Source organism: Gnatocerus cornutus, chromosome 3 (genome assembly GCF_029298725.1).
Source record: "Gnatocerus cornutus isolate USDA-ARS CGAHR chromosome 3, icGnaCorn1.1, whole genome shotgun sequence".
Lineage (NCBI taxonomy): Eukaryota > Metazoa > Arthropoda > Insecta > Coleoptera > Tenebrionidae > Gnatocerus > Gnatocerus cornutus.
In genome coordinates, this window is record NC_142235.1 from 18,576,242 (window position 1) to 18,591,639 (window position 15,398).

Consider the following 15,398-nt stretch of genomic DNA (forward strand, 5'->3'; position numbering starts at 1 on the left):
TTAGAACAAGAAATACAGATTTTAGAAAATTTTATTTTAAAACAGACCAGAAACTTTCAACTTTTTATTATTAAAATTCGTATCTTTGTTAGTTTTTAAGTTATAACAATGACATTTAGGGAGGTTACTACTTCTTAAGCAATTATTAACTGCGCCAAAATGCAAAATTTTAGAGCAGACAATACAGATTTTAGAAAATTTTATTTTAGAACGGACTAGAAACTTTTAATTTCTTAATATTAAAATACTTATCTTTGTTAGTTTTTAAGTTATGACAATGAATTTTGGGGAAGATATTACTTTTAAAGTAGTTATTAACTGCGCCAAAACACAAAATTTTAGAACAAGAAATACAGATTTTAGAAAATTTTATTTTAGAACGGACAAGAAACTTTCAACTTTTTATTATTAAAATTCGTGTCTTTGTTAGTGTTTTAGTTATGCCAATGAAATTTGGTGAGATTACTGCTTTTAACGAAGTTATTAACTGTGCTAAAGTGCAAAATTTTAGAACAAGAAATACAGATTTTAGAAAATTTTATTTTATACAAACCAAACACTTTCTACTTTTTATCATAAAAATTTGTATTTTTGTTAGTTTTAATTTATGACAATGAAATTTGGCGAGGTTACTATCTCTAAAGTGTTTATTATCTGTTCTAAAGTGCGAAATTTAAGAACAAGAAGTGCAGATTTTAGAAATTTTTATTTCAGGAAGGACCAAAAACTTTCAACTTTTTATCATTAAAATTCGTATTTTTGTTAGTTTTTCACATTTATCATGGTTTTATAAAAGAGTGCAAGATTTTTGAACGTAAGTATATTTTTTCAAATAAAAAGTTAAACCGGCGCCTCCACCATGTTCGTAAAAAAACCCAAAATCATTCGATTTTCGTAGCATTAAACCAAATTCTATCCACAACATCTAACGTCACGTTGTTCGGCTCTATTTTCAACGGCCCTGAAGTTTTCTCATCAACAGAGAATTTGTAGTCTTTTAACAGACAAGCTAAACTCATTTTAGCTTCCATGAAGCCGAGTTGCATTCCTGAAGAGAATCACATGAAGAAACTCTTATTACTACACTTTTCATTACCGATGCAAGTTCTCGGTCCTCCTCCAAAAGGAATGAAGGCGAATTTCGGTCTTGATTTCTTATTCTCATCACTGAAGCGCTCAGGATCAAATTTCTCAGGATCAGGATAATATTCTTCGTCGTGATGAACTGCAAGAATTGGAATTGCGACGACTGTTCCCTTTTCGATGACTACGTCTTCGTGTGGAATTTTGTAGTTTTTAACACACTTTCTGGTGATCAAGGGAAGAGGAGGGTACATCCTCAAAGCCTCTGGAATTGACCACTAGAATTCAACACCAAAACTCAAGACTCACCATTGATAACCTGACTTAAGAACTTCATTTCTTTCAGAGAATCATAAGAAATTTTCCCATCGTGTTTGCCCAAAACTGAATTAACTTCGTCTCTGAGTCTCTCTTGAATCTCCGGATTCCTCGCCAGTTCGTAGAGTGCAAAAGTCATCGCACTAGAGGAAGTCTCGAAGCCCGCAATGACAAAGAAGAAGCACTGAGCTGCTATGTCTTCATTCGTCAAGTTGTGATTCCTCTTCATCTCCAACAACAATTGAAGAAAATCATTGCGAGATTCACCGTTTTTCTCTCTGAAGTCAATAACATCTCGGACTGTCGTCACGAAGAAGTCCTCAATGTCTTTGGGGGCCAATCGCACCCTAAATTTCTGCGCCAGTTTAGAGAAGTTAAGACCAAAAGTCAAAAAGAAGCGGCGCAGAACTGTGACTTTAATCACCTTCTTTGAATAGAACTTGAAGGGAGTCACTTCTTCGCGGAAGGAGTTCAAGATGATTCCAAAGGCCCAAGATCCAATAATGTCCAAAGTCAAACAAAAAAAGATTTCTTTCATATCAATGGCACCTTTCAAACGCTGTTTTTCCACCGCCGCCACCAACTCCCTCTGCTTCTCTTCGAGGTTTTCAAACACCGCTCTAATTCTACCAGAACTGAAGACAGAAGACAGGTTAGATCGCAACCACCGCCAGTGCCGTCCTCCGGTGTGAAACAAATTGGTACTCAACGGATCTTCAGAGTTGTCGAAACCAACTCGATCGGCAAAAAACTCGAAATCTGCAGAGAGCACATTTTTGAGGTACTCGTGGTCAACTGGAAGATAATTCGGCGAGGTGAAGACGTAAATCCCTCCGTGCTTCCATCCGTTTTTCTTCATTTTGTCGTAAAAACGCTTCATGGTAATGGACCAGTTTTCTTGACCAGTTATAGCTTTGTAGCAGTTGCCGAAGAGACTTTGGGGTTGTAAGTATGGTACTTTGACTCTGGACCAGTAAAGGAAGATCCATTTGTAGTAAGCGAAGAGGAGAAGTGCTGCAACGCTCCAAAAGAACATCTCTGGCTGAAAATATTGGAAGACTAATAAAGAAGTTTAGTTTGGTAGAACACAAGCGAGTGGTAGTAAAACTGAGTTCGAAAAATATTGTTGTCTACAAAAGTTTTTCGTTATCAACGGGTGGCGATAAAAGCGTTTGTAAGTCATTTTAATTATAAATATTAAAAAAGTAGGTTTGTATGGACAACAACAGCGTGTTCATGACCACCAAATGAAGGTTTTGTACAATATTTTTTCAACGACTGTGTTGTGGTTGTATTTCTGTTTGTTTCACGTTGTTTAGGGGACTTTTCGAAAACAAAAAGTTACAAGACCCTTAAATTTTACATTTTTTTTAACATGAAAACTGGAAAAGTTACAAATTTTTTTATTTTGTTTTTTTTTTTCGAAAATTTTGAAATTTAACACAATTGAAAAACACATCGAAGGTAGCAGGATCCCCAATTTTCAGTGTTTTAGCATAGAAACTACGAAAGTTACGGTATTCAATAAAAAGAGCTGAAAATTGTTGGTTCGGCACAAAATGAAAAATTCTAAAAAAATATGTTTCTTGTTCTAAAATTTCGAAATTTGGTACAATTAAAAAACAGATCAAAAGTAACGAAATCCCTAATTTTCAGTGTTTTAGCTTGGAAATTACGAAAGTTACGGAAATGTAAGGACAATTGGTGAAAATTTTTGGTTTGTTTTCAAATTGTAAATGTTTAAAAATTCTTTTCTTGTTCTAAAATTTCGAAATTTAATACCGCTGAAGAATAAATCTAAAATAACAAGATCTCTAAATTTTAGTGTCTTACAATGGAAACTACGAAAGTAGTTAATGTGGTGAAAATTGTTTGTCTTCAAAATTCAAAAGTTCTAAAAATTCTGTATTTTGTTCTAAAATTTTGAAATTTGGCACAATTAATTAATTATTAATTAATTAGTCAATGGTAGTCAACCTCCAGATTTCATTGTTTTACGATCAAAACTGCTAAAAATTGAAAATTTTTAGTTTGTCTTCAAAACAAAAATTTCTAAACATTCTATTTTTTGTTCTAAAAATTTGAATTTTAGCGCAAATGAAAAACAAATGAAAAGTAATAAATATCCCTAATTTTCAGTGTTTTAGCATAGAAACTACGCAAGTTGAGAAATTTAATATAAAGTAGTGGAAATTTTTAGTTCGTTTTTGAAATAAAAATTTCTAAAAATTCTGTTTTTTGTGCTAAAATTTTGAAATTTAGCACAAGGAATAACTTTAGTCAAAAGTAATAAAACTTTCAAATTTCATTGTTTTAGGATTTAAACTGCCAAGGTTATTACGGAATTTAATAGCCAAATGTAGATATTTTGAATCTGTTTTCAAAACATTTTTTTTTAATTCTTGGTTTTCAGTTCTAAAATTTTTAAATTTGGCTCAGGTAATAACTAAATCAAAAGTAATAAAAACAAATTTCACTGTTTTACAATCAAAACTGCTAAAATTACAGAATTGAATAGACAGAGTTGGCGATTTTTGGTCTGTCTTTAAAACAAAAATTTTAAAAAATTCTATTTTTTGTTCTAAAAATTCGAACTTTAGCACAAATTAAAAACAAATCAAAAGTAATAAGATTTCTAATTTTCACTGTTGTAGCATAGAAACTACGGAAGTTGAGGAATTTAATATAAATAAATTTTTGGTTTGTTTTAAAAATGTAAATCTTTAAAAATTTTATTTTGTCCTAAAATTTTGAAATTTAGTACCGTTAAAGAACAAATCTAAAGTAACAAGATTCTTAAATTTTAGTGTTTTAGAATGGAAACTACGAAAGTTACGAAATTTAATAAAAAGTGGTGGAAATCTTTTGTTCGTTTTTAAAATAAAAATTTCTGAAAATTCTGTTTTTAGTTCTAAAACTTTGAAATTTGTCGTAAGTAATAACTTAGTCAAAAGTAGTAAATCTTCTAAATTTAGCTGTTTTACGATTGAAACTTTCAAAGTAGCGGAATTTAATAGAGAGATGAAAATTTTCGATCTATCTTTAAAAAGAAAATTCTAAAATTTTTGTTTTTTGTTCTAAAATTTTGAAATTTGTCGCAGGTAATAACTTAGTCAAAAGAAGTGAATTCTCCAAATTTTGTTGTTTTGCGATTGAAATTGTCAAAGTTAAGGAATTCAATAGACAGAGGTGGAAATCTTCGGTCTATTATATTCGAGACAAAAATTTCTAAAAAATCCATTTTTTGTTCTAAAATTTTGAAATTTGGCACAACTAAAAATCGAATCAGAAGTAACAAAATACCTAATTTTCAAATTTTTAGCATGTAAACAACGAATTTTACGGAATTTAATATAAAGTGGTTGAAATTTTTAGTTTGTTTTCAAAATAAAAATTTCTAAAACTTTTGTTTCTAGTTCTAAAATTCTGAAATTTGGCACAAATAATGACTTAGTCAAGCGTCGTAAAATCTCCAAATTTTATTGCTTTACGATTGAAACTGCCAAAGTTACGGAATTTAATATGCAGCGGTGGAAATTTTCGATCTATCTTCAAAATAAAGAGTTCTAAAAATTCTGTTTCTTGTTCTAAAGTTTTGAAATTTGACACAAGTAATAACTTAGACAAAAGCAGTAAATTCTCCAAATTTTATTACTTTAGGGTGGAAACTGTAAAAATTGCGGAATTTAATAGACAGAGGTGGAAATTTTCGATCCATTTTGAAAATAAAAATTTATAAATAAATATTTTGTTTTTTTCCTAAAATTTTGAAATTTGCCTCAGGTAATAACTTAGCCAAAACTAGTAAAACCTCTAAATTGTATTGTTTTACGGGTAAAACTGACACTGTTACGGAATTTAATAGGCAGAGGTGAAAAGTTTCGGTGTCTTGAAAATAAAAACTTTTAAAATTGCTGTTTTTCTAAAATTTTGAAATTTACCATTAAAAAGTAGTAAAACCTCCATATTTCATTGTTTTACAATTGAAACTCACAAAGTTATGGAATACAATAGAATCACGTGGAAATTTTCCATCTGTGACCGAGACAAACATTTCTAAAAATTCTGTATTTTGTTCTAAAATTTTAAAATTTAGCATAATTGCCAAACAATTTCAAACTAACAAAAGCAGCAAATTTCACTACTTTAGCATAAAAAATGCCAAAGTTACGGAACTTAACAAAGTATTTTTTTCTTGTAAACTTTTAGTTTTCATAATTTTTCTGTTGATTTTGAACCAGCTTTTGTTTGTTTTATTCCGCATTTCATTGTCCTGTCCTCGTCGCGTTGTATTTATTAAGATAACAACTTCGCTTCAGGCGGTCATCGCTTTTTATCACTATTGTCACCTTTCTATACGTTTATCGAAAAATTATCATAAATAATTTAATTTAAATTTCAGTAAACTCTTCAGAAGTTTAAAATTTTATTACCAGGCTGACGCTTTTGTACTTTTTTAAACCATTAAAATAATTTTTTATCGTATTTTGACATTTATCTTGCTACCTTGTTCGTCACCAAATTGAGTCAAGCAATAAACTCATTTGGTTAACAAAAATTTAATAATAATAGTTTCGTTGTTTACCTGTCTTTGAGCAGAGGTGCTTTTTTTTACAAAATTCTTCAGGCCTTTTTCTATTATTTTGCCATGTGTATCCTCCAGTTTTGCCCTTTCAAAGTTTTTGCCGCCCTTTCAACAATCCTCTTCCTTCTGATCGCATATTACAGATGGGCTTTCCTCTACTGGCACAGAGCAAAATTACCATTTCTACCCCCTCGATTTCCTTTTGGCAACTGCTGCCGCGCCACCATCGGCGAAGAAAACTGGGCAGTCACCACGAAGAACTTTTACAACGAAATGAAGAAAAACGGGTGGAAACACGGCGGGATTTACGTCTTCACCTCCCCTAATTATCTTCCCGTTGATCTGGAGTACATTAAAAACGACCTTTCTGCAGACTTTGAGTATTTTACTGATAGAGCTGGTTTTTACAACCCTAGAGATCCTCTGAGTGGTAATCTTTTTGGAACCGGAGGATTTCACTGGAGGAGTTTACGGCCGAAGTTAACTTCAGCGTCCTCTTCAGGAAGAATAAAAGGAATCTTCGAGAATCTTGAAGAGAAGCAACGGGAGTTGGTGGAGGCGGTCGAAAAAGAACGTTTGAAAGGTCCTGTTAATATGAAAGAAATTTTTTTTTGTTTGACTTTGGACATTATTGGATCTTGGGCCTTTGGAATCAACCTGAAGTCGTTTCAACACGAATTCAGCGAATTTAAGTTTTTCTCGAAGAAAGTGGTGAATATGTCAATTCTGCGACGTTTGTGGTTCACTTTTAGTATAAATTTTTCGAATTTGAGCCGAAAACTGAACTTTCACGTGCTTCCGAAGGATTGTGAAGACTTCTTCGTGGCGACAGTTCGAGATGTTATCAAGCTTAGAGAGGGGAACAATGAAAATCGGAACGATTTTCTTCAGATTCTCCTGGAGATGAAGAAACATAACGGTGGGAAATTCTTCGTGACCACTGAAGACATCACAGCTCAGTGCTTCTTCTTCGTCATCGCGGGCTTCGAGACTTCTGCGAGTGTGATGACTTTTGCACTCTACGAACTGGCGAGGAATCCGGAGATTCAAGAGAGACTCAGAGGAGAAGTTAATTCAGTTTTGGGCAAACACGATGGGAAAATTTCTTATGATTCTCTGAAAGAAATGAAGTTCTTAAGTCAGGTTATCAACGGTGAGTTTTGCTTATTAGTGTTGAATTCTAGTGGTCAATTCCTTCCAGAGACTCTGAGAATGTACCCTCCTCTTCCTTTAATCACCAGGAAGTGTGTTAAAAACTACAAAATTCCGCACGAAGACGTCGTCATCGAAAAGGGAACAGTGGTCGCGATTCCAATTCTTGCCGTTCATCATGACGAAGAGTTTTATTCTGATCCTGAGAAATTTGATCCTGAGCGCTTCAACGATGAGAATAAGAAGTCGAGGCCGAAATTCGCCTTCATTCCTTTTGGAGGAGGACCGAGAACTTGCATCGGTAATAAAAAGTGTAGTAATAAGAGTTTCTTCATGTGATTTTCTTCAGGAATGCACCTCGGCTTCATGGAAACTAAAATGAGTTTGGCCTGTCTGATAAAAGAGTACAAATTCTTTGTTGATGAGAAAACTTCAGTTCCGTTGGAAATAGAGCCGAACAAGATGACTTTAGCCGCTGCGGGTGGAATTTGGTTTAATGCTTCAAAAATAAAATAATTTTTAGGAAAAAAATGCGATAATTGTTTTTTTTTGACTGCCATCGATAATCACTTGACGTATCGACGTGAAACTAAGCCAGCATAAAGAAAGAAATAGTTTTTCTTGTTTTTTTTTTAGCTTAGAAATCGGTCTTATATAGTTTAAATTCAAAATTTTCGTTTTTTTAATATAGGAGTTAGCCACTTTTCGGTCTCTAATACAGACTGGATCGACATCTCGGTTATTTATGGAGCAATCTTAAAGTATTAGTGCTCATTTTACGGAGAATTTTACGTGGAATCCAAAAATGTAAGATTCGTTGAGATCGATTCAGAAATAACTGAGTGATGAGCAATCAAAGTTTTGAATATTGAATTTTGAGTTGGAAAATTTTCAAAGCTCAATATCTCCGAAACTACGAAAGATTTTAAGAAACGGTTTTTACCATCGTTTTTCTCGGGTCATTTTACTTTAGAATAAGCCTTCAAAAGTCGAAAATTCCATGTTCGATTTTTTGGGTAAAAAAATTTTGCGATAAAAATTTTTAAAATTTTGGTTTTTTGGTCGCCCCTGGTAAACTACTTGCCCTACCGATTTGAGATTTGGCCAGTTGATAGAACTCAAGTTCCTCTTTCGATCGATATATAATTTAATAATATTAAACGCAGTTTTCGCCCCGAAACAGCGTCTTGAAAATGACCCTAAAATCACCCTCTGAAAATATAATTCGGTCGATATCTCGGCTATTCGTTAAGGAAACTTGAACTATATGGGCTCATTTTACGCAGAATTTCACGCTAAATCCAAAATCACCCTTGCTTTTCTCGTCAGTCAACAAATAATTGAATTAGAGGCGTTTGAAATTTCGGGTTGTCGCCAGAGAGGCAAAATTTTGGAGGTTCGAAAACGATTTTGCTCAATATCTCCGGAATTAAAGCAAATATAAAGATGTGGTTTTCGATAATCGATTTATAAATAAAAAACTACCAAATAGAAACAACAATTTCGGCAGCAGGTACTCGTTTATTTGTAAAGTACTCAATAGTATCAATTTTTTAAAGGGCCCAGGGCCTCTACCTACCTTAATACGCCTCTGTTTATGGCGCTGTTATTATTATGCTAACCAAATTCAGAAATTCAAGGCTCACGCAACCTTTGAGTAGCACTAAAATTACTTAAATGTTTACGCAAACTGGCAGAATACGCACTTTTCTTGTCGCCTCTAAGTCAATTGATTTATGGGCTCACCCCTCAAAAATAACTGATAAAATTTCGACGTTTTCCTCTAGTTTCAGTTTTGACTGATTTGAATCATGACAACTTTCCAAGTTCCAGAATTAACTCTCTAACTAATTAACTGATAGATTCACCGAAAAGAACAAGAGTTTGAGCAATGAGTTTGCCTTTATGCCGTTTGGGGCAGGTCCTCGGACTTGCATAGGTTCGAGGGTTGTATACTATTTTATTCCCAAATAAAATAACTTCGTTTTAGGGATGCAATTTGGTTTAACTCTGATGAAGATGGCCTTGTGTTGTCTTCGGAAGAATTATGTCTTTGATGTTGATTCGAAGACTTCCAACCCCCTCAGAATGAAACCGAATAATTTGATTTTTACTGTGGAGGGTGGGATTTGGTTGAAGACCACCAAGATACCAGAGGAGCTAAAATTATGAATATTTTATGTAATTACTGTTTAGAATAAAAAAAAATTGAAATTTTACAAAAATTGTCATAAATCAGTTAGTAATAATTGGACTATAATTTTAAAATTTGCAAGAAATAATAGGCTAAGATTGGTTGTTAGATGTGCCAAATTACAAGAATACAGAAAAAGAAAGACCAATTTTACAAATTTTTAGTCTTTAGAATAAACAAAAAATAATTAAATTTTACAAAAACTTTAATAAATATCAGTTAATAATTAGACTATAGTTTTGAAATTTGCGGAACATAATAAACTAAACTTGGTTGTTAGATGTGCCAAATTACAAGAATACAGAAAAAGAAAGACAAATTTTACAAAATTTTAGTTATTAGAATGAAAAAAAAATATTAAATTTTACATAAACTTTAATAAATCAGTTAATAATTGGACTATAGTTTTGAAATTCGCGGATCATAATAAACTAAACGTGGTTGTTAGATGTGCCAAATTACAAGAATACAGAAAAAGAAAGACAAATTTTACAAAATTTTAGTTATTAGAATGAAAAAAAATTATTAAATTTTACGTAAACTTTAATAAATCAGTTAATAATTGGACTATAATTTTGAAATTCGCGGAACATAATAAACTAAACTTGGTTGTTAAATGTGCCAAATTACAACAATACAGAAAAAGAAAGACCAATTTTACAAATTTTTAGTCTTTAGAATAAACAAAAAATAATTAAATTTTATAAAAACTTTAATAAATATCAGTTAATAATTAGACTATAGTTTTGAAATTTGCGGAACATAATAAACTAAACTTGGTTGTTAGATGTGCCAAATTACAAGAATACAGAAAAAGAAAGACAAATTTTACAAAATTTTAGTTATTAGAATGGAAAAAAAATATTAAATTTTACATAAACTTTAATAAATCAGTTAATAATTGGACTATAGTTTTGAAATTCGCGGATCATAATAAACTAAACTTGGTTGTTAGATGTGCCAAATTACAAGAATACAGAAAAAGAAAGACAAATTTTACAAAATTTTAGTTATTAGAATGAAAAAAAATTATTAAATTTTACGTAAACTTTAATAAATCAGTTAATAATTGGACTATAATTTTGAAATTCGCGGAACATAATAAACTAAACTTGATTGTTAAATGTGCCAAATTACAACAATACAGAAAAAGAAAGACCAATTTTACAAATTTTTAGTCTTTAGAATAAACAAAAAATAATTAAATTTTATAAAAACTTTAATAAATATCAGTTAATAATTAGACTATAGTTTTGAAATTCGCGGATCATAATAAACTAAACTTGGTTGTTAGATGTGCCAAATTACAAGAATACAGAAAAAGAAAGACAAATTTTACAAAATTTTAGTTATTAGAATGAAAAAAAATTATTAAATTTTACGTAAACTTTAATAAATCAGTTAATAATTGGACTATAATTTTGAAATTCGCGGAACATAATAAACTAAACTTGGTTGTTAAATGTGCCAAATTACAACAATACAGAAAAAGAAAGACCAATTTTACAAATTTTTAGTCTTTAGATGAAAAAAAAATAATTAAATTTTACAAAAACTTTAACAAGTCAATTATTAATTGGACTAGAGTTTTGAAATTTGCGGAACAAAATAAACTAAACTTGGTTGTTAGATGTGCCAAATTACAAAAATACAGAAAAAGAAAGACAAATTTTACAAAATTTTAGTTATTAGAATGAAAAAAAAATATTAAATTTTACATAAACTTTAATAAATCAGTTAATAATTGGACTATAGTTTTGAAATTCGCGGATCATAATAAACTAAACTTGGTTGTTAGATGTGCCAAATTACAACAATACAGAAAAAGAAAGACAAATTTTACAAATTTTTAGTTATTAGAATGAAAAAAAAATATTAAATTTTACGTAAACTTTAATAAATCAGTTAATAATTGGACTATAATTTTGAAATTCGCGGAACATAATAAACTAAACTTGGTTGTTAAATGTGCCAAATTACAACAATACAGAAAAAGAAAGACCAATTTTACAAATTTTTAGTCTTTAGATGAAAAAAAAATAATTAAATTTTACAAAAACTTTAATAAGTCAATTATTAATTGGACTAGAGTTTTGAAATTTGCGGAACAAAATAAACTAAACTTGGTTGTTAGATGTGCCAAATTACAAAAATACAGAAAAAGAAAGACAAATTTTACAAAATTTTAGTTATTAGAATGAAAAAAAAATATTAAATTTTACATAAACTTTAATAAATCAGTTAATAATTGGACTATAGTTTTGAAATTCGCGGAACATAATAAACTAAACTTGGTTGTTAGATGTGCCAAATTACAAGAATACAGAAAAAGAAAGACAAATTTTACAAATTTTTAGTTATTAGAATGAAAAAAAAATATTAAATTTTACGTAAACTTGGTTGTTAAATGTGCCAAATTACAACAATACAGAAAAAGAAAGACCAATTTTACAAATTTTTAGTCTTTAGATGAAAAAAAAATAATTAAATTTTACAAAAACTTTAATAAGTCAATTATTAATTGGACTAGAGTTTTGAAATTTGCGGAACAAAATAAACTAAACTTGGTTGTTAGATGTGCCAAATTACAAAAATACAGAAAAAGAAAGACAAATTTTACAAAATTTTAGTTATTAGAATGAAAAAAAAATTTTAAATTTTACATAAACTTTAATAAATCAGTTAATAATTGGACTATAGTTTTGAAATTCGCGGATCATAATAAACTAAACTTGGTTGTTAGATGTGCCAAATTACAACAATACAGAAAAAGAAAGACAAATTTTACAAATTTTTAGTTATTAGAATGAAAAAAAAATATTAAATTTTACGTAAACTTTAATAAATCAGTTAATAATTGGACTATAATTTTGAAATTCGCGGAACATAATAAACTAAACTTGGTTGTTAAATGTGCCAAATTACAACAATACAGAAAAAGAAAGACCAATTTTACAAATTTTTAGTCTTTAGATGAAAAAAAAATAATTAAATTTTACAAAAACTTTAACAAGTCAATTATTAATTGGACTAGAGTTTTGAAATTTGCGGAACAAAATAAACTAAACTTGGTTGTTAGATGTGCCAAATTACAAAAATACAGAAAAAGAACGACAAATTTTACAAAATTTTAGTTATTAGAATGAAAAAAAAATATTAAATTTTACATAAACTTTAATAAATCAGTTAATAATTGGACTATAGTTTTGAAATTCGCGGATCATAATAAACTAAACTTGGTTGTTAGATGTGCCAAATTACAACAATACAGAAAAAGAAAGACAAATTTTACAAATTTTTAGTTATTAGAATGAAAAAAAAATATTAAATTTTACGTAAACTTTAATAAATCAGTTAATAATTGGACTATAATTTTGAAATTCGCGGAACATAATAAACTAAACTTGGTTGTTAAATGTGCCAAATTACAACAATACAGAAAAAGAAAGACCAATTTTACAAATTTTTAGTCTTTAGATGAAAAAAAAATAATTAAATTTTACAAAAACTTTAATAAGTCAATTATTAATTGGACTAGAGTTTTGAAATTTGCGGAACAAAATAAACTAAACTTGGTTGTTAGATGTGCCAAATTACAAAAATACAGAAAAAGAAAGACAAATTTTACAAAATTTTAGTTATTAGAATGAAAAAAAAATATTAAATTTTACATAAACTTTAATAAATCAGTTCATAATTGGACTATAGTTTTGAAATTCGCGGATCATAATAAACTAAACTTGGTTGTTAGATGTGCCAAATTACAACAATACAGAAAAAGAAAGACAAATTTTACAAATTTTTAGTTTTTAGAATGAAAAAAAATTAAATTTTACAAAAACTTTAATAAATCAATGAATAATTGGAGTAGGGTTTTGAAATTTGCGGAACATAATAAACTAAACTTGGTTGATATATCTGCCAAATTAACAAGAATACAGAAAAAGAAAGACAAATTGTACAAATTTTTAGTCTTTAGAATGAAAAAAAAATTAAATTTTACAAAAACTTTAGATGTTGATGTTGATCTGAAGACTTCCAACCTCCTCAGAATGAAACCGAATAATTTGATTTTTACTGTTGAGGGTGGGATTTGGTTGAAGACCACTAAGATACCAAAGGAGCTAAAATTATGAATTTATTATGTAATTCTCTCGGATGTTTATTTCTACATCAAGAAGCAAAAAACCGCCCCCATTTCCTGCTTGACCGATCGTTTAATGTACCATTAAAACGTCTGAAAAAGTGTCCTCATTAAAAATAACTAAAATATGATAAAAACTCGATTGTACATCCACATATTCTGCAAAAAATCTTACATGTAATTGTCTTGTGATAAAAACTTGTCGTTTTTTCTTGTAGTAGCCGGAAAAATGCAGGAATAAAAGTGGGTTTGTGGTGTGATCAAAGCCTCTAATAATGTTTTAACAAAGAACGAAGCGAGGAGGAGGGCAAAAAAAGGATAAACTCCGGGAATAATTTATAGGAGGCGTTATTTTTATTTGTCGCAAAAAATGCGGCGCAAGTTGAGATGAGAAGCATTATTTCAATCTTGACAAGTTTTCCGGCTCGAAGAACCAAAAATGTTCGTTTTTTGTCTCCAACTTCTGGAAATATTCACCTATGAGCGTGAGATTTGGTCTACTTATAGATACTCTTTTGATTGATATAGAGTGAACCCGAATAATAAATCAACTTTAATGTACGTCAAAAAATAACAGAGTAAGAAGTGATTGAAGTTTCAGGTAGTCGCCAAATGCCCAGATTTTGGTAAATTCCGTTCTTTGTCGGATCGATATCACCGGAAATATGCTATTTGTACGATCGTTTTACTCATGTCACATGTTCTAAAAATTCGGCCTTACATTGACTTCGAAAAAATTTGGAAAAAAATTGCGATCTCATCGACAGAAAATTTTGAATTTTTGCTTTTTTTGTCCGCCATTCGTAAACTACTAATAGCTATTTGTGTACCAAGGCCAAAAAGTGGTTCTTTTTTGGCCGAGCCTTTTTTAAATATTTATCGTTAGACTGACGTACTTTTTTTTTATTTGACGTTAGACTGACGTACTTTTTGACACGTCATCATTGGTTTTATCAAAATGTCGTTAACCTTCCAGCAGTCTGCTGGGGTCTGACAGACCCAGAGGTGGAAAAAAAGCGTTGCACTATCTAAACTAATTGACTCAAAATGCCCAAATCTCTTATAGCTGCTTATTTTGACTCATTCTAACTACCGTATTTTTTGTTCCGGCATTTGACGGTGCAAAAATATAAAATTTGTAATAAAATATATTGACCGGGCCTCTCAGACCCCACCAGACTGAAGACGCGATATTATTTCTTCCCGATTTCAAAAGTTGTCTATATTGTTTTCTAACTCTAAATGTATTGTTTTTTTGAGCCACATGCGTATTTTTAACTCGTGGATTTTTTATAAATTGTAACCATAAAAAAATGATTTTGGACATGAAAAATGTACTTTTTCGTTTTTGGAAAAAAGTGCCGTTTTAAAAAATAGCTATTTGTGTACCAAGGTCGAAAAGTGGTTCTTTTTTGGCCGAGCCTTTTTTTAATGGTCGAGGCGCTAGTCGAGGCCAGAAAGAAGGCGAGGGCAAAATGTCACTTTTTGGCCGTATTACACACAAGATTTTTTAGGCGACATCATTAAATTTACAAGTTAATTAATTGTTATTTATGATTTATTGATTTAATCAATTATAACAACTGAATAATTGTAAATATTTATGAATCCTTCAGAAAAGTCCATATTTTCCTTATTTACATTTGCAGTTTCAGCACGTGTAGCTTCACAATTTGTATGAATTAGGTTTGCAGGACACTGCTAGACATGTTCATTTTCAATAATTCAACACGTCTTTGTTGCACTTTACAGCTGTTTGTCGATTTGATTTTACCCAAATAATTATAAAATTGAGGGTAATATCGGTATCTTGACGTAATATGCAAAACTATGGATAGATGGCGCCACCATAGATCGACCGAAAATGTTTGCGGCCAGAAAAGACTCACTTTTAGGCCGCTTTTAAGGCCTAAAAATTTCAT

General features: G+C 30.2%; 2 protein-coding genes across 2 annotated transcripts; one reads left to right on the plus strand and one right to left on the minus strand.

Moving 5' to 3' along the window:
- Positions 1 to 803: 803 nt before the first annotated feature.
- On the minus strand, positions 804 to 2,557 carry LOC148177770 (cytochrome P450 6a2-like). Its single transcript, XM_088032272.1, has 3 exons — positions 1,393 to 2,557; positions 1,097 to 1,348; positions 804 to 1,048 (listed from the first exon to the last, which is right to left on the minus strand). Exons 1-3 carry the CDS (start codon positions 2,435 to 2,437, stop codon positions 882 to 884), a joined length of 1,464 nt encoding a protein of 487 aa, XP_087888398.1. The 5' UTR covers positions 2,438 to 2,557; the 3' UTR covers positions 804 to 881.
- Positions 2,558 to 5,928: 3,371 nt separating this feature from the next.
- On the plus strand, positions 5,929 to 7,980 carry LOC148177771 (putative cytochrome P450 6a13). The gene is made up of 6 exons (XM_088033400.1): positions 5,929 to 7,139; positions 7,188 to 7,439; positions 7,488 to 7,629; positions 7,775 to 7,785; positions 7,860 to 7,899; positions 7,971 to 7,980. Exons 1-6 carry the CDS (start codon positions 6,050 to 6,052, stop codon positions 7,978 to 7,980), a joined length of 1,545 nt encoding a protein of 514 aa, XP_087889526.1. The 5' UTR covers positions 5,929 to 6,049.
- Positions 7,981 to 15,398: the final 7,418 nt, after the last annotated feature.

What these genes read in the sequence shown, in the direction of transcription:
- LOC148177771 (XM_088033400.1), top strand. Translation starts at nt 6,050, where the DNA reads ATGTGTATCCTCCAGTTTTGCCCTTTCAAAGTTTTTGCCGCCCTTTCA. An exon ending in CTTAAGTCAGGTTATCAACG is followed by an intron (nt 7,140 to 7,187) that starts GTGAGTTTTGCT and finishes AATTCCTTCCAG; the next exon opens with AGACTCTGAGAATGTACCCT. An exon ending in AGGACCGAGAACTTGCATCG is followed by an intron (nt 7,440 to 7,487) that starts GTAATAAAAAGT and finishes GATTTTCTTCAG; the next exon opens with GAATGCACCTCGGCTTCATG.
- LOC148177770 (XM_088032272.1), bottom strand. Translation starts at nt 2,437, where the DNA reads ATGTTCTTTTGGAGCGTTGCAGCACTTCTCCTCTTCGCTTACTACAAA. An exon ending in CTTAAGTCAGGTTATCAATG is followed by an intron (nt 1,349 to 1,392) that starts GTGAGTCTTGAG and finishes GGTCAATTCCAG; the next exon opens with AGGCTTTGAGGATGTACCCT. An exon ending in AGGACCGAGAACTTGCATCG is followed by an intron (nt 1,049 to 1,096) that starts GTAATGAAAAGT and finishes GATTCTCTTCAG; the next exon opens with GAATGCAACTCGGCTTCATG.